Source organism: Fukomys damarensis, unplaced genomic scaffold, assembly GCF_012274545.1.
Source record: "Fukomys damarensis isolate Sample0158 unplaced genomic scaffold, DMR_v1.0_HiC HiC_scaffold_9, whole genome shotgun sequence".
Classification (NCBI taxonomy): domain Eukaryota; kingdom Metazoa; phylum Chordata; class Mammalia; order Rodentia; family Bathyergidae; genus Fukomys; species Fukomys damarensis.
In genome coordinates, this window is record NW_022900921.1 from 5,482,534 (window position 1) to 5,509,026 (window position 26,493).

General features: G+C 52.1%; 1 protein-coding gene across 4 annotated transcripts in view; it reads left to right on the forward strand.

Moving 5' to 3' along the window:
- Window positions 1–26,487, forward strand: part of LOC104873160 (proton-coupled amino acid transporter 1) — a 43,502-nt gene extending 17,015 nt beyond the window's left edge. For 2 of the 4 annotated variants that reach the window (XM_010639705.1, XM_019209880.2), the window contains exons 3-11: window positions 4,883–4,973; window positions 5,526–5,614; window positions 6,017–6,112; window positions 8,106–8,190; window positions 8,581–8,799; window positions 10,924–11,022; window positions 13,240–13,406; window positions 15,847–16,016; window positions 24,954–26,487. In XM_010639705.1, the coding sequence (XP_010638007.1) occupies window positions 4,883–4,973; window positions 5,526–5,614; window positions 6,017–6,112; window positions 8,106–8,190; window positions 8,581–8,799; window positions 10,924–11,022; window positions 13,240–13,406; window positions 15,847–16,016; window positions 24,954–25,228 (1,291 nt within the window). In that variant the 3' untranslated portion in view covers window positions 25,229–26,487. The remainder of the gene's footprint in view (window positions 1–4,882; window positions 4,974–5,525; window positions 5,615–6,016; window positions 6,113–8,105; window positions 8,191–8,580; window positions 8,800–10,923; window positions 11,023–13,239; window positions 13,407–15,846; window positions 16,017–24,953) is intronic. The other 2 variants (XR_002025904.2, XM_019209881.2) reach the window with 2 other exon arrangements.
- The last annotated feature ends 6 nt before the right edge of the window (window positions 26,488–26,493 follow it).

Sequence of the window (26,493 nt, forward strand, 5' to 3'; positions counted from 1 at the left end):
CAATCTCATGCCGTGCCGGGTGGCAATCACCGTTGGAACAGGAAGATTCAGAGGACACTTTTCTCCTCCACCACGTCTGCCCGCTGCCTTCCAACCTCAGCAGACGCTGACATTTCCGGGGGCCGCGGCGCCCTGTCCCTTGCAGCTCTCCCACTTGTCTCCAAGCCTGGCTATCACCTCCTGTTTCCCCTTGTGGGCTGCGGTGACTTGGTGAGAGGTCCTCTGTGTCCTGCAGTCATGTCACCCCGTGACTACCTAAGGGACCATAGAAGCTTGTCTCACAGCCCCCTCGTGGAGAAGCTCCTGCCTGCGCTGTCTCCTGGGAAGGGCATTGTCCTTTGTGACCTGAACTGGATTTAGAGGATTGCGTCTGTCCCCGTGACCGGCCCCTCGCCACCCCTAGTGCTCGTTACCCACAAAGATTCCGGCTTTGTAGATCATTTCTCACGCAGTGTGCTGTTGTAGATTCCCCTTTTGCATGTAGTTTTAGCTGATGGAAAAGACTACTTCAAGGGCTGGGGATTTAGCTCGGGTTCTGCCGCCTGCCTCACAAGCGCAGAGTGCTGAGTCATCGACCCCCGGTAAACCACCCCCAAATGCTTCAAGCACAGCTGTCAGCAGTGAGGACCACCCTTCCCCAAACCTTGCCCACCCCATTGGCGTCCCCCAGGCAGAGGGGGCTCCATGCACAGCCCTGGCCTGTGTCAGCTGCTCTTTCGGGTCGTGCTGTCATTGTGAAATCGTCCCTTAAGCTGCTCTCTCCGTGGTTTCCCTTCCAGGTTTTGCTCTTTTTTTTCTGGGGCATTGGCTTATCCATGCTTGCCATTAAGAGGCCTGGATCTTATTTTTTTATGAAGATCTGTAAAGTGCACAGCTAACCAGCAGGCATCGTCAGGATGAGCACCGATTGGCTTTGGAGATTGGACGGACGCTGGCCCGTGAGCTGTTGTGAATATCTTTTTCCACACAGGGTTATAACTAAGTTAATCCAAAATTATTTCCCATCACTTGTGACAGATTGAGCACAGCAGAAGACATTTTCCTTGAGCTTTGCTTGGGACGTTTTCCAGGGCATTCTGGGTTCTGGGCTTTCTGTCCTGTGCTGACATTGCGGTGCGAGGTGGGGACCAGGAAAGCCCGTCTGTAGCTGATGGCTGGTCTTGCAGCCCCCTCACAGCTGGCCCAGGGAGAAGGGCTCCTTTGAGACCTGGAAGATTTTTTATTTTCAGCCGGGGCACAGGAGTGGCACAAGCCTCTGTGTAGAAAACAGGGCCAGCATGAATCAGTCATGGGTTGATTTGGGGACCTTTGTTAGCCTGCGTGAAGCTCTGATATGTCTGCTGTGGTAAGGACAAGTTTTGAGCCGAATTCATTGTCCACTTGTGCACGCCCTACCCTGTTATATAGTTTGCTAAGGAACAGAGTACACGGAAATACTTATTAGCCTCTTGCATATACACTGACTATCCACTGGCTGTTCTGGAAGTTAAAGGTACAGTTCAGACCCCTAATTACAGTGTGCAAATAGGAACCCCAGATGTTTCTGGAAAGCTGTGTTGAATGAGACCTTTTCTTAACATTTGGTGCTATCTAGCTGCTGAATTCTTTGACAGCAGCCTCAGTTTACACTGTGGACCACATTTTCTTTCTCCTCAAGTCACTTAATAGCAGCTCGTGGTCGTGCCTCAGTGTTTCTGCCCCAGACGGGCAGGTGAGAAATGAGCTGGCTGGAACTGGCTTTCTCTAGGTGGCCTTTGGAGCAGCCCTTTGCCAAGCGTGGTCTGCATGCCTTCTGGGGTGCGTGCCCAAATCACTTCAACAAGTCTAAGAGGACAGAACACCTTCATCGTAATACTAAGATGTCATTGGCCTTTTCCCCACAGTGACATTTACAGTGTTAAGGCGGGTGCAGTATGGGTGAAATGGCAGGCACTGTAGCGTGGATTGAGGCAGTGGTGACCGATCGTGCCAGTCCTCGCTGTATTTTCCACTGCCACACAGAAGGAAAAGAAAAAATCTAGTTTCACTCAAGAATGATGAAAATAACGTTCCTCAGACCATTAATGTTCTGAAGTTGTAACTCTTCAGTGCAGGTCGCTTAATATGCTGTGTGACAGAGACCAAAGCCCAAATGAAACATACCAAACTGTGACCTTTCTCAAGGCAGAGCCTGTATAGTGCTGCGGCTGTCCCCTGAACTTGCTGCTTTTTTAAAAAACGCTGTTTTTTATGAGAAGGATCAAGTAACTATAGTTCAGTCAGAACTGAGTTGTTGGTGTTTTCTTGGAAACGAAAGAAAAGAACCCGTTTTCTTGGAAGTAAACCTGTCAGCTCAAGGAAATCAATCCACAGTATTTGTTACCCACAGTGAAATTTGAGCTTTCAAGCAAACTTAGAGAAAACAATAAAACCTCCTTGTGTCTAGCTCTGAGGGTGCACAGCTTCTTCCTGCAGAAAACCTTCCGGTGAGACCAGCAGCGATATTAATGAATGTGCGGTTTTGGTATTATATAATGAGAGGTGCTGGGCTTTTAGGGTCTGTGTGACTTAGGGGACCAGTACCCATCACATGCCCAAAAGCACCATGTCAGAGTTTGTGCACAGGTAAAAGACCCACCAAAGAGCAAGTTCACTAGTTTGAATTTGAATATAATAAAAAGTTCAGGGCCGGGGTTTTAGCTCAGTAGTTCCACTGCCTCACAAGGGCAAGGTCCTGAGTTCGATCCCCGGTAACAACAACAACAAAAAGTTCACATCGCACGTTACAAATAAGCTAAGAAATTATCAGGTGTTTCATTTGGAGTGGTGGGACAGAAAATTTCCCATAATGGTATACAACTTCCTGTTCCAACTATATATCTAGAGAGCTCAAATTTTCTGTCTTTAGTTAAGAAAGAAAGACATTTGAAGATGTTAAAAAAAAGTACTGTTTTCACATTATTTTTTGAAAGTGGAATTACTTTTAAAAAAATGTTACTTATACTATCAAGTAAAATTATTTGTAATTAAATATTTACATTTTTCTGGTATACATTTTAACATATATCAGGAAGATATCTTCTACATAAACAAAAGCCATTTGAAATCCTTAATTTATGAGAGAGTAAAGAGGTCATGAGACCAAGCAGAAGTGAGAAGCTCTGATGGGTTATAACTGGAAGCACAGTGGTATGCTCAGCCTTGCTCTTCCCTTTCAGAAAGACAGTTCCCCTCGTGGCTAAAGCTCTCCAGCCCCTGGAGCTGATTTTCCGATGCTTACACGGTATTGGGTCATCTCAGCTCAGGGTCATCTTTTGCAAAGAGCAGTTTTGATGAGTGGCTCGGATTTCTGCTTTTTCCGAGTCAACAGGACTGCAGCAACCATCCTGTCCTAGTTAAATCCCCTCACTTTACAGATGAAGCAGCAGCCCAGAAGAGGGAAGGGGTTTGTTCATGTGGCCAGAGGGGCTTTGTGGTGGACACATAGGTGCAGCACAGTATGTACCTTCGCACCAGGTGGGTTAAGCACTCAGCAGAGTAGAAGTTTCATAGCCCATTATGCCCTGGTCCGTGCCTGCTGCTGCTGTCTCTGGACCCTGGCAGCTCCTATCTGCTTTCTTCATCTTGCCTGAAAACGTGTTGCACAGTGGGGAGATCAAGAGAATTTCTTCCTGAGGGTCAGAGGAGAAGGGTAGACCTACTTTCCAGAGCCTGTGGCTAGGTCTTATTGAGGGCCTTTGTAACAGGTGTTACTTGTGAATTTCAAATCTGAAAAAAAATGTGTGAGTGACAATTGGGAGGGCTTTCCAGACATTGCCAGGGGCCAAATCCTGGTGGTTTTAGACCAAGCGGTGGTGCATTGGACTTGCTTTCCTTTCCTTTGGGGGTAGCACAGGGCAAGAAAAAACTACGAAGAGTGTGTGCCCCCTGAACGCTCTCCTTGCTCTGACTGTGCAGCTGCCTGGGCGCACCTTGCTTCCTCTCTGGGGTTCTTCCCCAGCCCCCTCTTTCTCAGGGGTGTCTTCTTCCCCAGTGGTTCCTGTGTGTCCTGTGTTCCAGCTCGGGTCTGTTTGCCCCGATGAGCCTTAGCTGGACCCCTTTCCTCTGGGCTCTGTGCCTGGCCTTCTCTTAAGACAGGGATTTTTTTTTCCACCTCACGTGGAATTAATCCCCTCATTTTCCTTGAGTTACTGATTTTCAGAAGCCGAGCCCCTCATCTGGTTCGTACCTATTTCTGGTCCTGCAGTTAACACCGTTTTAACATGGTAGATGTGAACCAAGGGGGTGTGAGGGGCTTTCCCATTGCAACTTGAGGGGATACCACTAAAGGAGGGACAGTTTGCCCAAGTCGGAAGGATCACTGGCTAACCAGGTGGGTGACTGACAAAGGCGGCTTCTCCAGTGCTAGGACAAGACAGCGACTGGCTTTTAAAAAAACCAAAAAACCAAAAAACTGAAAGTGCACTGCGGACCTCTAGTCTCTAATGGTGTTGCCTGACTTTTACTTTGTTCATCTTTTACACAATGTTCTGTTAGAGGATCTGGGCTCCTTCGTGTGTCCTCTTGTTGCTTTGGGAGTCAGCTCAGTGGTTAGAAGCAGGCCCACGTCCGGAAGGAGAGGGTGGAGAGCTCAGAGAAGCCCTGCGTCCCTCTGCCTGGCGCTCGAGGGCGGCCGTGGCACTGGGGAGCGCGCAGTCCGGGGTCAGACTGCCTGGGCTGGGGCCGGCTCAGCTCTTCCCTAGGCACGCGGCCTTGAGCAGGCGGCTCCCTTGTGCATAGTCAGATCTCCCAGTGTTGGAGAGGTCCAGTGAGATGACGCTTGTCCGCCTAGGGGTGGTGCGGAGTGCTTCGTAGGCTGGGCTGTCCCCGTGGCTAACACACCCCGTGTCCCTGTTCCCTTCAGGTGGTTCCAGACCTTGATCCACGTGTTAAAAGGCAACATTGGCACGGGACTCCTGGGGCTGCCTCTGGCGGTGAAAAATGCAGGCATCTTGGTAAGGGTCTGTCCAGTGTGCGAAAGTATTTTAGGAGAGGGTGTTTATTTTTTTGATTATTTCACTTAAAAGACTATAGAGAAGCTTTTTTTTTAAAAAAAAAAATTCAGCTAAAAAAGCAAAATTGAGCTGTCCATTCGTCTGAAGATGTTTTGTGAGAACCATGTGTAGCCAGGCTGTCAGCTAAGTCAACAGAGGCCCCTGTCTCCGGGCAGCTTGCTCTGCTGGAGACCTCGCAGCAGACCGAGTTTCTGTCTCTCCCGTGAGCTCAGGAGTGGGTGAGAGAAGCCTGTGCATTGCCTCACAGTGCCCAGCTGACCCTCTCTGTGCCCGTGTGGCCTTGCTGTAGCGATGAGTCCCCTTCCTGCGTCCCTCCGTGTCTCTTCTGGCCAGAGCTGCGGAAGCTCTGCTCTGAGCTGTGCAGCAGTCTGGGAAGGGTCGGGGCTCTGTGCCTGGAAAGCGCTCAGTAGCATTTCAGTCATTTGTGAATGGAATCCCCCTTGGGCTCCTTCTTAACTCCCCCGTTTCTCTCTCCCTTTCTGCCTGCCCCAGCTGGGGCCCCTCAGCCTGCTGGTGATCGGCGTGGTGGCCGTGCACTGCATGGGTATCCTGGTGAAGTGTGCGCACCACTTCTGCCGCAGGTGAGCGCCCTGTCTGCCGCCTCTCGGATGACAAACTTAGTTCTGGTTGCTTGACCCACCCTGGAAGTGGGAATTCACGCGGCTTACACTCGGTTCTTCCCATCCTGAGGACGGCTGCTTGTTACTAAAACGCTGCCCTTCCCTGGGTGGTCATTTGTTACACTTACCTGTGTCGGGTGGGCAGAGACCACTTTGGAATTTCCTGTGCTTTACGATGCTCCTGCCCTGAAACAGTTCTACAAGGTGGTTGTGAATTACTCCGAAAGTGACTGTCCTGGGAACTCAGTATTATGACCCTTGAAAGCATGAGCTGGAAGACTGAGAGGTGGGGACCTGGCTGTCTTGGTTCTGTCGTTGTCTAACCCACACCCTCTGCCCTTCCTCCATCCCTTCCCTCTCCAGACTGAACAAACCCTTTGTGGACTACGGGGACACTGTGATGTATGGACTGGAGGCCAGCCCCAGCTCCTGGCTCCGGAACCATGCCCACTGGGGAAGGTAACTGCCTTCCCGTTTCCTTTCTGCTGTGGCCTCCCAGAGCAGAGGCCTTCCGGTCGGCGTGTGGGCAGTGCCGTTTGGGTCAGCTCTGCTGGCGGAGACCTGTGCGACCTTGGGTTGTACGCCCTTCTTCTCTGGCCTGGGTTTGGGGCCTGGCCTGAAAGATCGCTAATGACCGGTCCAGCTTTGACAACCTGTGACCAGTGATTATGCTTGGTTCACTCGTTTGTTCAGCAAACATATTTTATTTTATTTTTGGTACCGGGGATCGAACTCTGAACTTTGTGCTTGCGAGGTAGGCAGCAGAACCACTGAGCTACATCCCTGGTCCTGCAAATGGATTTTAAGCACTCCAAGTGGTGCAGAACAGTTCTAGGTCGGGAGAGAGTCCCTGGGGTAAATCATGTGGTTCCCTGCTTCCCAGAGAGTAGGGACAAAGGGACACAGGAAGAGAAGCCACACAGCAAGGCGAGAGAGCACAATGACTTCTGCAAGGAGAGGGGAGGCGGACGCCTGGGGTGTCGGAGGGGAGGAGCTTCGGAGGTGCTCTGGTGTGGCTGGCACATGGGAGACACAGCAGAGGTGAGAGGAGGAGCCAGGCAGGGACAGGTCTGGAAGACAGAGTGGAAATTCCTCCTCACAGTGACTTCAGATGCCTGCAGGGAAATGCACTGCTTTCTGTCCTGTATCCAGATGTCCAGGATTCATGCCATGAGGGCTGAATTTTTTTTAATTGAATCACGTACAGCTCTATTTTCTAGAATAAAGTCCCTTTTTAGGGGTCAGCGAGGAAACTTACCTTCATTCAGTTGGCTTCATTCACCATGCGATACAGATTCTCTCATTCTGTTGGCAAAATCCGTTTCTGTTGGCTGGGAGAAGCCAGCTTGCCAAGTGCTCACTAGAAGTTGTTTGGTTGGTTGGTCTTTAATTATCCTCCCTCCTTCTCTCCCTGGTTTTCCAGAATCCTCCCTTTTACTAAACTGTGTTCTCATAGGTGAATCATTTTTTTAAAATTTTTTATTTATCTATTTTTTTTGGCTTTTTGAGACAGCATCTCACTATGTAGTTGAGACTGACCTGGAACTCACTATGTATCCCAGGTTGGTCTCGAACTCACAGAGGTCCTCCTGCCTCAGCCTCCCGAGTGCTGGGATTACAGGCGTGCACCACCACGCCTGGCTGTCAAAGCATTTTTTAACAAGACAGAAGGACATAGAGTTAAAAGTGAACACTTTTACAGTTACATGGGTACCCTTTTGGAACTTTCTGTGGTTGTATAAACATTCACGATTGGAAAAAAAAAATTTTTTTTTGCACACATGAACTGTATTACGTACTATTTGGAAATTTGCTTTTTTTCTCCTAAGATGTCTTAGATATTTTTCTCTATCAGCACATACAGATTTCACCTGTTCTTCCCAGCTGTTAAACAGCTGGAAACCTCTACATTTAGGGATGGTCTGTAATTCACTGGCTTTCCTGGGGTTGGCCCTAAGGTTGATGTCAGCAGTTGCATAGCCACCAGCAGTCTTTCTGGGAACGTTTAGTTCTGCATGTTTAGGTTGTGTTCGGTACAGGCTGTAGCATGATCCCATGAAGTGTGTTCTTCCAGATCTTTTATTTCAGGGGCTCCCTGTAGCTGTGGGAACTGCCCTGAAATGGGGCAGGTGGGCAGGCAGTGGGAGGCCAGGGCTGCACCGTGGCCATGAGGGCTGTGCCGTGCCGACTCCCTGACCTCACACAGCACAGCAGACAGGAGACCAAGAGAGGGACCTCCGGAGCCACACGATGGAGCCTCCTCTCCTTCCTCCCGAGGCTCCAGGCTTGGGCGCTGACACAGTCTTTCCTTGGGAGGACGGGCTTGTCGTGGTTGTCCTCGCCGCCTGCTGGGGAGGGTCTGCGGTAACTTCGGGCACCTTTAAGTCGCCGTCTCTCTGGGGTCTGCACCTGTGTCGTGATGATCTTTCTCTTCCCCCCCTCCCGTCTCCAGGCGCACAGTGGACTTCTTCCTGATCGTCACTCAGCTGGGATTCTGCTGTGTCTATTTTGTGTTTCTGGCTGACAACTTTAAACAGGTAGGGTCCCGATCAAAGAGTGAGAATGACAAGAGAGGAGTCGAATTTCTGTTTGGGGTTCCTGCCAAGCTAGTTTTGGTCAACGAAAGAGCTCAGGTTTTAGTACTTCATGGACACAGTTTCTTTTGTTTTGGTTCTCATGTGAAGTGCGGGGCTCAGAGAAACCCCAAGATGTCTGTCCATCCTTTTGTCTTAAGAGAGCCGCGCTCACACCCAGCTCGGGCAGTTGGGTTGCTGTTGGTGGCCATGGAGATCTCCAGGGAGGCTCCCGGGCCGCCGGTGTCTCTGAGGCCTGGCTCACACGCGGGGGCCTCTAGTGAGGAACTCTTCGTCGAGGCGTCCGCTGCTGCTGTCCCTGGACGGCCTTCGCCTTTCTTCCCCTCATTCTAGGTGATCGAAGCCGCCAACGGGACCACTAACAACTGCCACAACAATGAGACGGTGATCCTGACACCCACCATGGACTCGCGTCTCTACATGCTCGCCTTCCTGCCCGTCCTGGTGCTGCTGGTGTTCATCCGGGACCTCCGCGTCCTGTCCGTCTTCTCCCTGCTGGCCAACATCAGCATGCTGGTCAGCCTGGTCATGATCTACCAGTTCATAGTCCAGGTACGAGCCCGGGACCACCCCACCCTGTGAAATAATACTGGAGAGGCAAGCAGAGCAAGACGGCGCAGTGTGAGGAGTTCCACGTCCCCTACGTGTGGGCTGTTCAGATGAGAAGTTCTTAGCACCAGCACTGTTGTTTTGGGCCGGATGATTTTATTGTGGGACTGTCCTAGGTGGCAGCAGCACCCGGGTCTCTACCCCACGGGTGAAGAGACAGCTGTGCCCCCAACGTTCTCTAGATGCCGCCCCACATCCTGGTGAGGTGCCCTCAGTCCCCTGTGCTGAAATCACTGGTTTCAAATTTTTTTGATTCAGTTCTTAGAGCGTGATCAGTGTGTACAATTGGAAAATGGGAAAAATTAAGATCAAAATAAAAATCAATTTTTCTAATCTGTTTAGATAAGATAACTCTCTGTTTGTCAAAATTACAAATGCTCAGGCTTTCTCAGCCCTAGTGAGCGGGTGTGGGCTGACATGAGAGCTTTCTGAGGCTCTCGCAGTAATGGATCTCGTCCCTTGAGGGCTTTTTTATCCCCTCAGAAATTAGCCACATTTGCTGACACAGGAGGCATTAATACCTCTAGTGACCTAATCACGTCCCAGTGGTGCAGCATTGTCACAATGGCAGTCGGGTTGCAGCCCGAGCTGTAGAGGGCACAAACTATGTATGAGCCACAGTGCATTGGAACAGGCACTGACTCTGAAAGCCAGCTTTTCTTTTAGTGTAAGCAGAACGTATGCACTTGGTGTAAAAGCCAAGCTCTAGAAGATCGGCAGCTTCTGACCACAGTCCTTTCTTCTTGCTGGTGAGCACGGTTCAGTGGTGAACCAAGCAGCAACTGTGGCTGTGGCTCCTTCTACAGTGGCCCTACGGGCCTGCCTGATACCTGTAGTTAACAGATGTCCTCTCCCCACTTTGTTCTGAACCCACAGTCTGTGCACTGAGCTACATCTTCAGCCCTTTTCATGTTTTATTTTGAGACAGGCTCTCACCAAGTTGCCCAGGTAGGCTTGAACTTGGCAATCCTCCTGCCTTAGCCTCCCCAAGTGCTATAGCTCAGCTAACAATTGACTTTTTTATTTGCCTGTATTTTACTGTTTGTTTTGCTGTGTTTTCCCCAATGTTTCCCAACACTCTTCACATGCCTCTCAATATTTCCCAAATATAAAGCCTCATTGACAAGAAAAAATAAAGAAGTCCGGGGTGGTGGTACACACTTGTAATGCCAGATAGTCAGGAGGCCGAGGCAGGCGGACACAAGTTTGATGTCAGCCGGGTTGACTTAGTGAGACCCTGCCTCAAAAAGAAAAAAGAAAAAAAAAGAAAGGCTGGGGTTGTAGTCCAGGAGTAGAGTACATGCTTAACATATGTGAGGCCCTGGGTTGAGTTCCTAGGACTGCAAAACGGGGCGGGGGGAGGGAGGGAGAGGAAGAAAGAAATGGAGACAGAGGGAGAGAGAGAGCATAGGAGCCCATCTAAATCTTTACCAACATCCTTCCAGCTTCATTTATGTGGGCTGCTTGCATATCATATCATAGTGATTATATAAATTCAAAAATATGTCTCAATGTGATTTCCCAGGTAGTTTTCATGTTCTACTTGGTCATCATCCCAGTCTGTACTTTTTAAACAGTAAATATTATTCTGTGATAACGTTGATGGACGACCCCTTTCGTAACTCGCCACTTGTTCGGGAACATTGAAAGTGCTGGTTTTTAGTGACTTTGCTAAATAGCTTTGCACAGCATCACCTACCTTATTATTATTATTATTATTATTATTTTTTGGTACGGGCATCGAACTTGGGCCCTTGCGCTTGCGAGGCAGGCGGCAGAACCACTGAGCCCACCATCATCTTTTGATGTTTTTTATTTGAATCAGATTTCTGGGGCTGGTCTGCCCTATGCAGTTCTAGCCTCTGAGTCTTTTGTAGTACACTGGGCTGGTCTTTCCCCAACGCAAATAGGGTTTTCCCCACCCACCTAGAGAGAAAAAAACTGCAGGGCCAAGGGTCCCTACCGTGCCCGTTCCCCCTTTGTGGGACCTTGGAATTAGGAGGTGGGCCCTCTTTCCCTCGGGTGCAGCTCTGGGTAGCCTTTCCCCGTGCTCTCTGTCTCTTTCAGAGGATTCCCGACCCCAGCCGCCTGCCCTTGGTGGCATCCTGGAGGACCTACCCCCTGTTCTTCGGCACGGCCATCTTTGCGTTCGAAGGCATCGGGATGGTAAGAGCTGGGCTGTGCCTGGGCGGAGCGCTTCCCGGTCCCACACCCTGCCTTGATGCTGAGGCAGTGCTGACAGAGAGGCTCTCTGGAGACGTCCTGGCCCCTCAGTGAATAAGCTTTCCGGGACTCTGGAAGCTTCCCAGTCCCAGTCCTTGAATAGAAGTGATGTGTAATTTTAAGCGTTTGTCATTGGTTTTCATATTCATGACATGTTTGAGTTAATTATTGAATCCATACACCCAAGAGTAATTCCTCTGCCCTGGAACATTGGTGTGCTGCATTTTCGGTGTGTAAATGAGTAGATTTCACTCGAGGCTGGGCTTCTCTCCTCATTGTTGCTGTGACCTTCCCAATTCTTTTCCTAAAGAGGCATCTGCACTCAGCTGTACATATGTTGGTTTTCACTTATAGGACTCTTCTCTGAAAGAAAGTTCTAAGCTGGCCAACGGCCTGAAAAGGAGATAACTCTTCTCCTTGTCTGGCATTTCTTTCTCTCCCCATATAATTTCATTAATACCTCATTTTCTCCCGGGCTGGGGATGTAGAGTTCATGGCACTGCACCTGCCTTGCAAGTGCAAGGACCTGAGTTCCATCCCTTGTACCGGGAAAAACAACAACAACAACAAAAAATAAACCTTACGTACTTTCAAGAAAACCTAAAAAACCAGACAGCTTTTTTGCCAAACCGCTGAGGAATCACACAGGCAGTGTCTGTGGGAAGTGTGAAGGCTGACGGGTCCAGGGAGGCTTTGCTCGCGCCACGCCTAGATCACCATTCCTGCTGAGTTTACGCTCCGCCCCGCGCACCTTCCTGGTGTTTCTCATGCCTGGCGGGACAGCCACACTCACCGTGGGGCTCTCGCTGCTGGGTCAGAGGCCTCTGCGGGCCCGTGTTTGCAGGGAGATTGGTCTCAAGAACTCAGCACTTGAGAGAAGAGGTTGAGATGTGTGGGAAGATGCCCAGAGCTCCGGAACCTTGGGGAGGAAGGTCGTACTGAGATTTTATCAGTTTTCCCTCGCATCCAGGGCGGTTCTTCATTTCATCAGCTGAGGCTTGCATACAGCATCATCTAGAAACATTCCCTGCTGCGTCAAGATTTCTCACTGTTTTCCATCGTTTCGACTCTTCCTTCACATAGAGTGGCAGGGGGACGCTCGGCCAAAGGCGTCCAGCCCTCTGCTCTCTGCGTTTGGCTGGCCTGGGCCTGCTGAGACAGAGCGGACGTGCTCCCTGCCTGTCCCTTGGACTGGAGTGGAGACGCGGGGTCCGCTGAAGCTTGAGCTCCTGCCACTGGGGCGGGACAGGTGCCGAGGGCCACGTGGAAATGCGGAGCCTGGCGACCCCTGGAAGCGCTGCTGCACGGGGGTGTGAGGCATACAGGGCGCAGACCACCGTGCCTCCCGGCCGCAGGCACTGCAGGGCGGGTGTGCAGTGGCGGGACGGAGTTGCAGGCTGTGACGGTCGATCGTCACAATGCCACTCCATGAGCGCCCTTCCCGGTGGCCTTTGCATTGCCAGAGCTGAGGAAGGGCCTGAGGGGACTGAGAAAGCGGGGTCGGGGGCTTGCAGCAGCAGTCTGGGCGTTGGGCGCAGGTTCGCCCATCTCTCTGGGTACCTGGTGAAGTCACACACCTGTCCTCTGACGAGGAGGTGGGACTATTCACCTGTGTTTGCCAGTGGAGGCGGCGGGTCACTGGGGAACGGGTGGCGTCTCACCCAGCCTGTGCTTTGCATTTGGAGCTGCTCTGTTGGGTCTTGCTGGAGGCCTGCCGTGAGGGCCTCCTGATTGTCACACGCTGCCCTGTGGGTGACAGGAGGACAGGACTGGCCTGGGCCAGAAGCCCGTCCCCACCTCGCAGGGCTTCCTGGTGAGATGGTGAGCTCTGGAGTACCCTCTGGGCCTGAGAGAGGCCTTTCTTTCCTTCCTTCCTTCCTTCCTTCCTTCCTTCCTTCCTTCCTTCCTTCCTTCCTTCCTTCCTTTTTTTGGCATCAAGAATTGAATTCGGGATGTTGTGCCTGCAAGGCAGGCAGCAGAATCACTGAGCTACATCCCCGGCTCAAGAGTGGCATTTCTGATGAAATGACTTGGGCTCGTTTGTTCACCTGTCCAGTAAAATGTGCTTTTAGAGAACCCCGGGGATAAAGAAGTGACTTCCTTCCCGACGACAATACCGTGCAGGCCATTAATTTTGCTTCTTCCTGTGCTTGCTCAAAGGTTCTGCCTCTTGAAAACAAAATGAAGGATCCCCAGAAATTCCCGCTCATCCTGTACCTGGGGATGGCCATTGTCACTGTCCTCTACATCAGCCTGGGGTCCCTGGGGTACCTACAATTCGGAGCCAGTATCCAAGGCAGCATCACCCTCAACTTGCCCAACTGCTGGTATGTCGGGCAGGACTGAAACCCCCAGGAGCAGGGGATGGTGTTAAAAAGCGTGGGAGCAGAGGGTGGTGGGTTTCCTCTCTCTCTTACATGAGCCCCTCTTTGCTGCCATCCTCTGGCTGCCCTGCCCTTCTGTGTGTGTTTGGCTGAGTGAGTCCTGTCTGGGTTTATACTGAATCTGTGTGCTGATCAGCTGACTGGTAGCCATTTCTTCTGGGAATCCTGCGCCACGACGGGCCCAATGTCCACTCTGTTGGCCTCAAGTGTTCCAGATGGATGGGGAGAGGAGGGCCAGCCTGCACTTGGTTAGTAGCTTCTGAAGTGTCTCTCCCTCGGCCGTCACGGCTTGGTGTGCCAGTGGGTCGCGCCGTGGCTGGGGCGCCGGGAGTCCTTTGTCTTTAATTGCTGGGTGTCTCGTGGGACTGACACATGGTGACAGGCTTGCTAGAAAGGCAGATGCCAGCTGGGTTTGCCAGCTGGGTGTGGCACATAATCAATCCCAGCTGCTTGGAAGGCTGAGGCAAGAGGATTGCAAGTTTATTGGCCAGTCTAAGATCCTATCTCAAAATTAAAAAGAAAAAGAAAACAAAAAACGAGCTGGGGATGTAGCTCAGCATGAAGTCTTCCAGCACCAGATAGATATGTAGATAGACAGGGCTGTGGCTCAGCAGTAAAACACTTGCCTAGCACACATGAGGCCGTGGGTTCAATGCCCAGCACTGCAAAAATAAAACAAAGGCAGGAAACAGGGTGTGGTAGGCAACAGTTCTCTTCTGAACATGAAAATCTCTGTGTGGAGAGCAGCTGTTTATAGATACGGAGAAGCCTGCAGTGCCCAAAGGAATAAAAACAGCCTTGTAGTGCAGCCTGGCAGACCTACCAGTGTGTGCTTTTCGCTCTGACTGGTGAGACTTTGGATGAGGACAGATGGAGAAAGTCGAGGAAGATGTCTGCCCAGTGGTGTCGGTGTCTATCACCAGACGGCAGCAGGTGTCCTGGGAGTTTAAGTCTGTGGCACAGCTGTCCAAGCGGCAGCACTGAAATGGGCTGCTGTTGTCAGAAAGTTTTTGTTTCTCTTTCTCTGCTACCTGTTTAGAATGTCCAGATAGTTCTTTACTTCCAAGAGGGAAAATCCGCACGGTAGCTTGGTGTAGCCGCATCACCTTCCCCTAAAAGACAGACCCATCCGTCGCAGCAGGAGAAGGCCCTGTCATCTGACTGCCCGAGTGAGCCTCTGTCCCCGCCCTGACTCCCCAGGCCTGGCTGTGCCGCCTTCTTGGGTCTGTTCAGGTGCAGAGTCCTTGGTCTCCCCACCTGTGACTCCCCTGGTTCCACGTATCCCCCCATCCAGAGGCTTTGAGCCTGCTTTAGTTATGGAGCCGCCTGCTGATGCTTTTTTCCCAAGCATTTTTATTATCTGGACGTGTGTGAAACTTCTGACCAAACTCAGGCTTTCCCCTCACGTGCTCTTGGTTAGATGATGTTAGAAATCGTCCGGTTATTCTCTTGAACCCCTGAGAAATTCAGCACTCATTCTACCCGTAATACGACCACACCGTGGACTTCCAACAGGGGAGCCCAAGCCCTCTCAGTGGGTAACGCAGGAGATGTGGAGCTTTGTGGCACCAGAGCGACCGTCCCTTGCGTAATCACGTCATATGCATGAGTGATTTTGTGAGCTCTGCCCGGAGCAGGCCCTGGGGTGACGAGTGGGGATGTCCCACGGTGAGATAACATTTCTCGGGGAGCTGCTCATGCTCTGTGCTAGGAAGGCGCCACCGTGGCGAGGAAAGGATTCTGCTCCTCTATGCATCCTGCACGGCGGCCGTCGGATTCTAAGGAGTGTGGAATCAGATGGGAGGGATTTAGAAAGGCATGTTATATTTCGCTTCGTACTTTTGAAAGGGTATTTGCTCACAGACCTGTGAAAGATTTCGGATGTTCAGCAGGGATACAGACACTGTCCGGTTGTACCGCCCCTTCTCCGGCAGCTGTACTCCTGCAGTCTCGTGTTTCCTTCGAGCTGTCCAGCTCCCGTGTGTGTCGGATGTGCACGGAAGGACTCGTCTCTCCGGCCGAGAATGTGGGAGACGCCCTCCTGCTCCATGTTGTGTTTCTGCAGTGCGCATGGCGGAGACAGTTCTGTGTCCGCACCCAGAGTCCAGTGTCACAGTTTTTAAGAGCTACGTAGGGACACCATGACTTATTCAACTGGTTCCCCGCTCGTTAACATTTTGTTTTCAATCCTTCACCCTTAAACAGTGCTGCACGTTAAATATTTTGCATGTGTGTTTTTGTGCACGAGGAAAGCTCCTGAATGGGGCTGCAAGGGCCAAGAGCGCGTGGGTTCGTGACCTTGAGCTCCACCTCCAGGTCACCGCTCTGCACTCAGGTGCTGCAGCAGCCCTGCGCTCCGGCTGAAGCCGTGCTCTCTCTGCAGGCTGTACCAGTCGGTGAAGCTGCTCTACTCCATCGGCATCTTCTTCACGTACGGGCTGCAGTTCTACGTCCCGGCCGAGATCATCGTCCCTTTCTTTGTGTCCCGAGTGCCTGAGCAGTGCAGGCTGCTGGTCGACCTGTCCGTGCGCACCGCCATGGTGTGCCTGACCTGTGAGTTACCGCGCCCTGTGTCCCCCCAGGGCCCAGGCCCGGAGAAGCCGCCTGTGCTGAGGGCAGAACCCGGCACACCCGAGCCTCAGGGACACGGGAGCAGCATGCGCTGGCAGGGGTGGGTGTGAGCAGCTGCGGTGTCAGCTCCAAGCAGTATGGTAAAAGGAAGAGGGCTGCTGGACCCAGGTCGCAGTGAGGACAGGGCCCTTTGATAGAGGAAATGCGTTGTTTTTTCAAAGAGTTCATTTTGAGCCTGGATTTTTTTTTTCACAGTTCACCTGGAGCTGGGATGATAGACATTTTTTTATGTCTGTCTTATAAAATATGTCTCTTAGAAAGTGTCTCTTAATTCACCTAGGTGTTTGATTTATTCTTTTTAAATTTTTTTCCCCAGTACTAGGGGTTGAACTCAGGACTTTGCACTTTCAAGGCAGGCATGGTGCCATTGAGCTAAATCCCTGGCTGTTTGATTTCCCTTTCCCCCAATCACCTGCCAAGGGCTGTAGTTTAAAAAAAGGTGTCATTAGGCATCTGTGTGGTGGTGCACAACTGTAGTCCCAGCCCTTGGGAAGCTGAGGCAGGAGGCCAGCCTGGGCTACTTAGGCAGACCCCGCCTTGAAACAAACAAACAAATAAATAAATACATGGACGTCACTTTATTTGCTCTTAGTTGAAAACTAATAGAAATTAGTAAAAAAATTAATTTGTTCTTGTTGTGTCTGTGAGCTAGTAGGCTAGGGAATCCCCCGGGGAAAATGGTCTATGTCTAATTTACATTTCTAGGAGATTTGCAGTTTTTCAAATAAAGTACTTGAAGGATATATTTATCATTTTTGGCATTTTTATTTCAGGTTTTATTCTTTTGGGACAAGAATCTCTTTGGTTATTATGTTGAGACTTCCCTGGGAATTTCCTTACTCAGTTTAAGTCTCTGGAATAAAGACTGGTCTGTATGAGTTCTAACTGCGCTGGACTCAAATGCAGAGACAAATGTGAATGTTCTCTGGCATTTGCTCATAGCCCAAGAAATCAGCAGTGACTTTATTGATGGTCTGTTAGCAAGAAAAGGGCAAGCAAGAGGCTGCCTGTCCTTTCACCCACCCACGCCAGCGTGAGCAGTGGACGAACACCAGTCCCCTGAGAACCTCTTCCGGCCCCTGCAGTTCCTTTCTTAATTTACTTCCAGGATAGTGGGTGGAAACTTAGTGTCCTGGATCTGTGTGTGGAAAGAACTCACTGGAACCGAGGAGGTGCAGGCTTCCATGATCTTCAGAGTTGGCCCTGTGCATTTCTCTTTAGGCAAAGGCAGAGGCGACACAGCTGCCCACAGCTCCCCACCACCCAGAGTCTGGCTCTGTGGTTCAGGTTCCTTCCTGAACGGCCCACAAGGCAGCTAAGCCAGGGCTTGGAGCAGCTGGCACAAAAAGGAACAGAAGGCGCGTTGCGGTCACAGGATTGTCTCCCTGTGTGGTGGTGGGACGGGCTGCTCGCACTGTGGAAATTACCCTCCTGCCAGCTCCCCTGGCGTTGTGGTTCAGATACGTGAGTCCTCTGTGGACACCGTGGCTTTGAGGGCTGAGAGGACAGCCGCCATGTGGACCGTGGTGTGTGTGGCCCCATTCTGGAAGCCGAAGGGCGTTGGAGGACAGGGAGGGGGTAGTTCAAATAATGTGCCCTTTTCCACAGCGGTTCCTAGCGGAAAAATAGGTCTGTGCTGTGTCCACCACACCCCTGAGGAGGCCGAGGTCTCAGTCCTCATAGATCTCATGCTGCCCTTAAATGCCTCTTGATTTCTTGCTTCGTGGTTCCTGGCTCTCCCTGTGGTCTCACCTCCCTTCTGCAGAGTGATGCTTAAAAAAGCAAGCCTGCTTTTGATCTTTAGGCGCGGGCGGCTGTTTTCCCCTCTGGTCTGTTGGGACTGAGCGTGAAAGATGGCGGCCCCTCCTCTCAGAGAGCTCTCTGGCTCCTTCCGTTCCCTGGAGACTCTGAAGTGATTACGGCAACCAGGAGAGGCCTCTCAGGGTAGCATCAGCCTAATGTATTTGTGTGAGTTCATTTTGTCCTTGCCTCTCAGTCCTTTCAGGTCTTTTGGCGCAAGGTCTATGATTGTAAATCTTTTTTTGTTTTGTTTTGTTTTTTTGAGACAGGGTCTCACTACGTAGTTGAGACTGACCTGGAACTCACTATGTAGCCCAGGCTGGTCTCGAACTCACAGCGATCCTCCTGCCTCAGCCTCCCGAGTGCTGGGATTACAGGCGTGTGCCACCACGCCCGGTTGTAAATCTTTGATATCACACTCATACATCTCATCAGCAGCTTGTGTCACTACCTTTTCTGGCACTTGTCTTTTTTCCAAAATTTTCTCTGCTTCCTTGCCCTCCGTTGTTACGGAAGGAATCAGTAGTGACACACAGAGAGGCAGCAGAATGGAAGCAAAATAACAAATTTACTTATCGATAAGGGTCGATCCCACATAAGCCATGCCTGGATCGACGACACACTGGGTTACAGCTCCTCCTTTTATAGGGTTTCGCAACCCTGACTTCCTTTGGGAGGTTACATTCCATTCTCACGGTTCAATCACGGTCACAGAATAGTTCATCTTTTCAACCCAGACGTAACAGTTCTTTGCAGTTGGGGAGTTTACCTTTAAGATTCACTAGTTATCTATCCTAGTCCATGGGAAGGGGGCGTTCAGGGTCGGGGGAGCGAACGTTGGCACTGGTCCTTTTTAATCTTGACACTTTTGCGATCAGGTGGCTTCAGTCTCTCTGGGAGCTCAAGACCTTGCCCTGTTATCTCAGGGTCAGACCAATGCCTCCTTCAGCAATTAGTGCCTTCGGTGCCTACTAGTTTTGAGCTAAATCAACAAACTGCTGTTAGAGACAGCAGAAGTCACTTTACACTGTAACACTTCACAGGTTTTTGTTATTTATAAGTTTTCCCTATCACCGTCTCTTGTGGTCTCACCTCCCTTCTGCAGAGTGATGCTTAAAAAAGCAAGCCTGCTTTTGATCTTTAGGCGCGGGCGGCTGTTTTCCCCTCTGGTCTGTTGGGACTGAGCGTGAAAGATGGCGGCCCCTCCTCTCAGAGAGCTCTCTGGCTCCTTCCGTTCCCTGGAGACTCTGAAGTGATTACGGCAACCAGGAGAGGCCTCTCAGGGTAGCATCAGCCTAATGTATTTGTGTGAGTTCATTTTGTCCTTGCCTCTCAGTCCTTTCAGGTCTTTTGGCGCAAGGTCTATGATTGTAAATCTTTTTTTGTTTTGTTTTGTTTTTTTGAGACAGGGTCTCACTACGTAGTTGAGACTGACCTGGAACTCACTATGTAGCCCAGGCTGGTCTCGAACTCACAGCGATCCTCCTGCCTCAGCCTCCCGAGTGCTGGGATTACAGGCGTGTGCCACCACGCCCGGTTGTAAATCTTTGATATCACACTCATACATCTCATCAGCAGCTTGTGTCACTACCTTTTCTGGCACTTGTCTTTTTTCCAAAATTTTCTCTGCTTCCTTGCCCTCCGTTGTTACGGAAGGAATCAGTAGTGACACACAGAGAGGCAGCAGAATGGAAGCAAAATAACAAATTTACTTATCGATAAGGGTCGATCCCACATAAGCCATGCCTGGATCGACGACACACTGGGTTACAGCTCCTCCTTTTATAGGGTTTCGCAACCCTGACTTCCTTTGGGAGGTTACATTCCATTCTCACGGTTCAATCACGGTCACAGAATAGTTCATCTTTTCAACCCAGACGTAACAGTTCTTTGCAGTTGGGGAGTTTACCTTTAAGATTCACTAGTTATCTATCCTAGTCCATGGGAAGGGGGCGTTCAGGGTCGGGGGAGCGAACGTTGGCACTGGTCCTTTTTAATCTTGACACTTTTGCGATCAGGTGGCTTCAGTCTCTCTGGGAGCTCAAGACCTTGCCCTGTTATCTCAGGGTCAGACCAATGCCTCCTTCAGCAATTAGTGCCTTCGGTGCCTACTAGTTTTGAGCTAAATCAACAAACTGCTGTTAGAGACAGCAGAAGTCACTTTACACTGTAACACTTCACAGGTTTTTGTTATTTATAAGTTTTCCCTATCACCGTCTCCAAGGGGAGCAGGGGATCGGGTCCAGCCTCACTTCCAGCCCCTCCTGGCGGTTCACGTCTTCCCCCGTCCCTGCTTCCTCGCGCTCTCCCGTAGCTGATGCCTACTGTCTCTTGCTTCTTTGTAGCCTGGCGGAGAGCAGGGGAGGGGAAGACAGACTCAGAGGGCGGTGTGCAGTGTGTGATGGAGTGGGGCAGGATTTCCTCTGGGCTCCTGGTCAGTTTGTCTGACGCCTGTGTAGACGGAGGGCCTGGAAGAGGCCCGCTCTGTCAGCGGTACGAATGCTCTGTGGCATCTGCCGTGCGGAACGTTTTGCTTCATTTAGGTGTGAGAATTTCAGAAACCTACTACACAGGAGATGTAATAACATGAAACCGAACCTGTGACGAGGCCTGTCCAGACTGGAGTGCGCAGCCTCAGGCGGGATCTTCTGGCGTTTCCCATCCTTAGTCTTGCAGCTGCAGGGAAAGAGGCAGTGAGCGGCATTAATGACCCGGCAACTGCGGGCCTCTTCAGGAACCCACGCTGGTCTCAGATTCCTTGGCCGTGAACTGTGAAGTACCTGTGATCTCTGAGGTTTCTCCCCATGCCAAAATTCTGTGGCTTGGCTTGGTTATAATTTCTATGTAAATATTGTGCTAAAAAAGGATAGTTAATGTAGAAACATTTGGGGATTAAAGACTTCCTCCGTATCCCACTGACCTAACAGAATAATTTTTACTTTGCATTTTATCTTTGTCTTAATGCTCATCGGTGCAGTGTAAAAACATTATCAGTCATGGGATATGCATAACTTCGTTCTCACTTTATTATTATATCATGAATATAGACATAGTCTTTCCTGTTTTCTTGACATTCCATTGTATTGGTGGATAACAGTTATGCTACTCCTTTAATAGATAGCTGGATTGTTTCCCTTGCTTTCATATTTTTCCTGTCTGTACCCCCACCTAGTGAAATGATAAACCTGTTCAAGACCCTCACTAATTTTGAAGGTGGACTGTCAGACATTAAGAAGTAACAGGATGTGGGCCGGGGATTTAGCTCAGTGGTTCTGCCACCTTCCTTGCAAGCACAAGGACAGGAGTTCGATCGCCGGTACCAAAAAGAAAGAAAGAAAGAAGTAACAGGATGGTTTTCACGAGCGTTGACTGGAGAAGAAAAGCAGCAAAGGCTTCCCGACACAGGGGCTGAAGAGCTGAGTATTTCTGTAAAGGTGCGTTTGTTCTTTCAAATGCTTTGCTCTCCTCTTGTGCATAAGAAGTCAGCTCTTTCTGAGGCTGGTCCGAAACCACAGGCTCCCGCATCCCACTCATTTCCCTTTCTGAGCACGACCGTTGGCCTCATGATGGCTCAGCAGTTGCAAGATCATGTCCTTAGTGTGTCTGGACCCGCGGGGAAGATGTTTTGTAATACTCTGGAGCCTCTTGACTCACCGTGTGGTCGAGGGTAGGCTGTCCTCTGTCCCCTTTTCCGCTGCTGCAGCAGGGAATACATTCTCATCTTTCCTAAGCAGGCAGTTGCTGCCCCAGCGTTGGAGCATTTTGCACGGTGGCAAAACATGGATGTTGCTCTTGGGCCCTGGGGCTCTGATGCCAGCTTGGTGTGGGCATCCTGCTCCTGCTTGTCCCCCGTCATCCAAGTAGGGCTCATCTTTCATGCTTTCTCCCCTGTTTTCCTTGGCAGTGTCAGGCCAGAAAGCTGTCTGTCCAGCCAGGGCAGGAAGAGTACTTCCTTCTGCAGCCCTGTGGGGAAGAAGTGTTTGTTCCTTTATAAATCTCTGTTAAGGACATTAGGCAGCTTATCTTGCATCTCCTTGGTAGTAAAAAGAGCAAGGTTTAGATTGCGTATAAAGTATGGGGAAGTGCAAGGTGTCTCTCTAAGAAATGGTTCTGACCCTGTAGGCTTCGTGACCTCTTGTCGCAGGGCGGAGCACATCTCTGTCCACCCTCGGCTCCTGTCGCAGGTGTCCTTCCATCTTAGCACCAGGTGGTGAGGTGACAGCCCTCCAGGATGGGAGGGACAAGCCCTGACCCGTGCATCCCCGCAGGGCTCTGTCCTCTGGTGGGCTTGTGTGTCCCGCTGTGCTCCTACGGCTGGCCCTTGAGTATTTGCTCGCACTCTCTGGGTACAAAGCTGGATGGGCTGGAGCTCCCTGCTCGGCACAGCTGTGAGGGCCACTCTCAGGCAGCACTTGGTGCTTTCCGGCTGCCCTGAGCTGAGGGCAGTATCCTGAACATGCTCAGCATGACCAACACTGGATCGTTCAGTCTCTTAATTTCCAAGTTGGCTGTGACTTCTGTGGTCATCCAGGATTAAAGCAACTGTAGGTGTTGTAGGTGAGTAAACTGAGAGTGGCGAGCTCCTTCATCCTGGGCCCGGCGGTGAGGTCGGCAAACACGGATGTGTGTATCACGTGGCTTTAGTGCTGTCCGTCGCGACCTCATTTGACTGCCCCTACTTAGCAGCTGGGGAAGGAATCTGCGTGGTAGCTCGTGGGTGCTGGTGCTGCTGCTGCTGCTGCTGCTGCTGCTGGGAGCGAGTCTGGAGTCCCACATCCTGCACCACCCGCTCCCTGCAGCGTGGTTCTCCCACCCCCACAGGCCCATGTGCCATCCTGAGAGTCACACTAGGCGTGCGGAGCCCTGAACCCAGAGAGGGTGTGAGTTGCCCTGTGAGTACCCCGCAGACCGGGACCCTCAGATCACCCCGGTGAGAAACAGCGTTGTCACCAGCCTGCACTTGTCACCTCCAGTTTTCCTCCAGATTCAACCCTCGAGGTGTGGGGATATCACCAACTCCGGTTATTTTAGAAAGAGCTAAGGACTGAAATAGACTTATTTATTCATTCTTTCAGGCCAAGTTAAAAGCCTGCCTTTTGCTTTCCTCTGCTTCCAAAGGCTTGAGAGCAGTGGAGGTGTTAAGGGGAACTGCCCCGGCCTGCTCAACAGGAAGAGGAAGGACTGTCCCGGGGTACAGAGCGTGCAGTGTCCTCATACCCATTTGTAATCACGCTTTGAAACCCTCGTCCAGCAACGCTGAGGGGCGTCAGGGCTGCCTGGTCACGGAGTCCCTCACAGACACCCAGAAAGCTGCCTTGAGCGTCCTCCCCTCTTCCCAGTCGGGATCTTCCTGCCGACCCCACAGCCCTGCTCCCTCCTCTTGCCAGCCTCCTGCGCTTTCAGCTCCTCCTACCCGTCCAGTCCCAAGGGCGCCCTCCTTACCAGGGACTCCACTGGAGGTCCTGGACTTAGTCCTGGCTCTGTCACCCAGCTGTGGACCTCCCAGGCCTCTGTTTCCCGGGAGCCAGAACGATTACAGACCCACATGCGCGAGGCGCAGCCACCCACCCAGTGGGTGCTCATGGTGCCAGTGTTGTGCGGTGACGGGTGTTTGTGTCTGCCCCGTGCGCGGCAGTGGAGGTTCGCAGCCATCGTGGCTTGGGGCTGCAGGGTTGAGCCGCGGAGCTGCCCCATGCCTAGCGGCGTTAGGCTCGGATCTGACGCCCCCTGGCGGTTGCTCCTCGTCTTGCATCGCCTTGCTGTGTGCGAGTCTGGTCTCCGGGAAGCGTTTCCTGTACCATCCGGTCTCAGGATGCCACTGGACCCTTTCATGTGGCCTAGGAACCAGGGATTAGATAACCCCGGAGCGCAGTCTCCCCACTCGGGACGTCCAGGTGCAACCCAGCTGGGGGAGAGACCGCCCATCAGTCTTTATTTGATAACTGACAGGTGGATGTGCTTTTCAGAGCAACCAGATGAACCCTGGGGAGGGCATTCGTGTGTATTGTGTCCCCGGGCTACGTCACTTGACACTTGTGGTATCTGTGTATGCAGAAAGCAATTGGTCTTCCCATTATGCCCACAAAACTGGAGCAAATGTACAAAGGAGCCCACACTTCTCCAGAGTTTCCCTTATTATCAGCATCGTCGAATTCCAGCACCCAGAGTCCCCAGGGAACCTGTGACACATTGACCTTTGCTCAGCTGGTGGGAAGTTCGGGGACGGGGTCTCCCAGGCCCAGGGCTGAGTGTGGTCCGCATAGCCTCTTTGCTCAGCTGGTGGGAAGTTCGGGGACGGGGTCTCCCAGGCCCAGGGCTGAGTGTGGTCCGCATAGCCCTCTCCGCACACCGACCGTCTTGCGTGACTGGTGAGGTGTGGCGGGGCTTGGCACGGCCCACTGTTCTTCCCGCCTCTGCTTGGTGAGTTTCAGACGGGAGCGGCTTGAGGGTCAAGCTGCTCACAGAACTTGTTACCCACTGTGCAAGATGCACTGTCTACTGCACCGCTCATGGTACCTTCTCCAGGAAGAAAGTTGCTCTCCTTGCTTTGTTTTGTTGGGTTTTTTGTGGTACTGGGGACCAAACCCGGGTGTGCGCTTATCCCTCAGTTACATCTGCAGGCCTTCTTATTTTTAATTTTGAGACAGGGTCTCATTAAGTTCCTAGGCAGGAACTTGAACTCGGGGTCCTCCTGCCTCAGCCTCTGTCGGTGCCGAGATCACAGGCTTGTGTCCCCACTCCCCAGTCCTTTCTCGTCTTGTCACTTGAGGTGTGTGTGTTGCATGGACATCAGTAGTAAGAGAATGAGCACTTGCTCAGAAATGCTCTGGCCCCTCTGCGGCTCCACAGCCGCACTCGTTTGGTGGAGACCCAATGGCCCTGGAGTGGGCTTTGGTTCTTTTCTTTAGAAAGATGGAAGCCATGGGAGCCCGGAGACGCTGCTTGTTCCACGTCTCAGGTTCCACGTCTCAGGCGTCCATCAGCCCAGGGGAAGGTCGGTGGGGTCTTTGCGCCATCTCCACTGTGAGCACTGTTGACCGCGCCTGTGCTCTCTCCTAGGCGTGCTGGCCATCCTCGTGCCCCGCCTGGACCTGGTCATCTCCCTGGTGGGCTCCGTGAGCAGCAGCGCCCTGGCCCTCATCATCCCGCCGCTCCTGGAGATCGCCACCTACTCCTCCGAGGGCCTGCGCCTGGTCACCATCGCCAAGGACGCCCTCATCAGCCTCCTGGGCTTCGTGGGCTTCGTGGTGGGCACCTATGAGGCTCTGGCCGAGCTGATCCAGCCCAGCGCCACTCCTGTCTCCACTAATTCCACCGGTGCCTTTGCCTACTGAGCTGGGGGCATCTCGGGCCCACCGCACCGCCCTGGCTGTCCTGGACCTGTCCCCGGAGCCTCCAGGTCCGGCCTGGGGCAGGTGCAGGGTGTCTGGGTTGTGCGGATTTCAGCCCGGACCTTGTCAGCTCGCCCCGTGGTGCCTCCTCCCTCATGGTCTGCCTCCTCGTCCAACCCACCTCTCCCAAAGCATTCCTCTCGCACGGCTCACTTTATTTAAACATTTTCGTGTCTCCCACCCCAGGTTTTCTGCTTGGTGGACCAGGCCTTGTGAGTGAGTGGGCACCCCTCTCCACTTGAGAAAGCTAGGCCTCCTCACCCTCCCTCAGTTTTGTCCCGGAGGGTTCCCCCCCCACTCAGCTCTCTAGGGGTGTCTGGCCCTACCTCGTGGTTGAAAGCCCAAACCTGGAGTTTTTAACCCTTGCTCTCCCTCACTTGCCCTGGACCTGGCCCCGGACCCCCTCCCCTCTGAGTCCCTCCGTGTGGGTCGTGAGTGTGTGTCCTTCACATTAGCTCTGAAATGACGTAAGATGCTGCCAAAATGGAAAATATTTATATTTTATTTAAGATTAGGTTTCATGTTTTTAGTTTCTATCAGTCTGGGATGATTAGGAATCGTTTCTACTTCTGTGACACCCACCCCCACCCCCGTACTGGGGATCAAACTCAGGACCTTGCACTTGCCAGGCAGGTGTGGCGCCATTGAGCTACATCCCCGCCCTTCCTCAGTACCCTCTGACTCAGCCTTGACTCTTGCCCCGGAGGTGCGTGTGGAGCGCCTGGATGCCCACACCTGTCCGGCAGGGTCACCTGTGCACCCATTGGGGCGGCCCGGGTCTCACCACCTGCTGCCCCTCAGCTCGATTTCCCTGGCCGGGCGGAGGTCTCAGGGTGGCTGGTGCAGGGGGTGATTTGTGTGTTCGGGCCCAGTATTCAAGCTCAGTTCCTGGCAGGCGAAAGAGATAGCAGTCCCTTTGCCGTGGTGCCAGGAAGACCCTTGCTGCTGTGGGCGGGAAGCCGAGGTCAGGGACTGACTGTTCGAGGCGGAATCGGCCCCAGCTGCTCCCACACTGCGTGAGGACGCACAGTACTTGGTCGTTTAGGATGGGCGGGGTGGAGCCGTGCACGCCTCACGCGGCCCCAGCCCTCCTCTTGGAGAGGAAACGCAGAACACTAAGGGGACCCACGAACTCTGCTGTGTCCCCAGCCTGTCGCCGACGGGGAGGTCACCTCAAGCTCAGCCTGCGGACCACGGTAGGGAGCAGG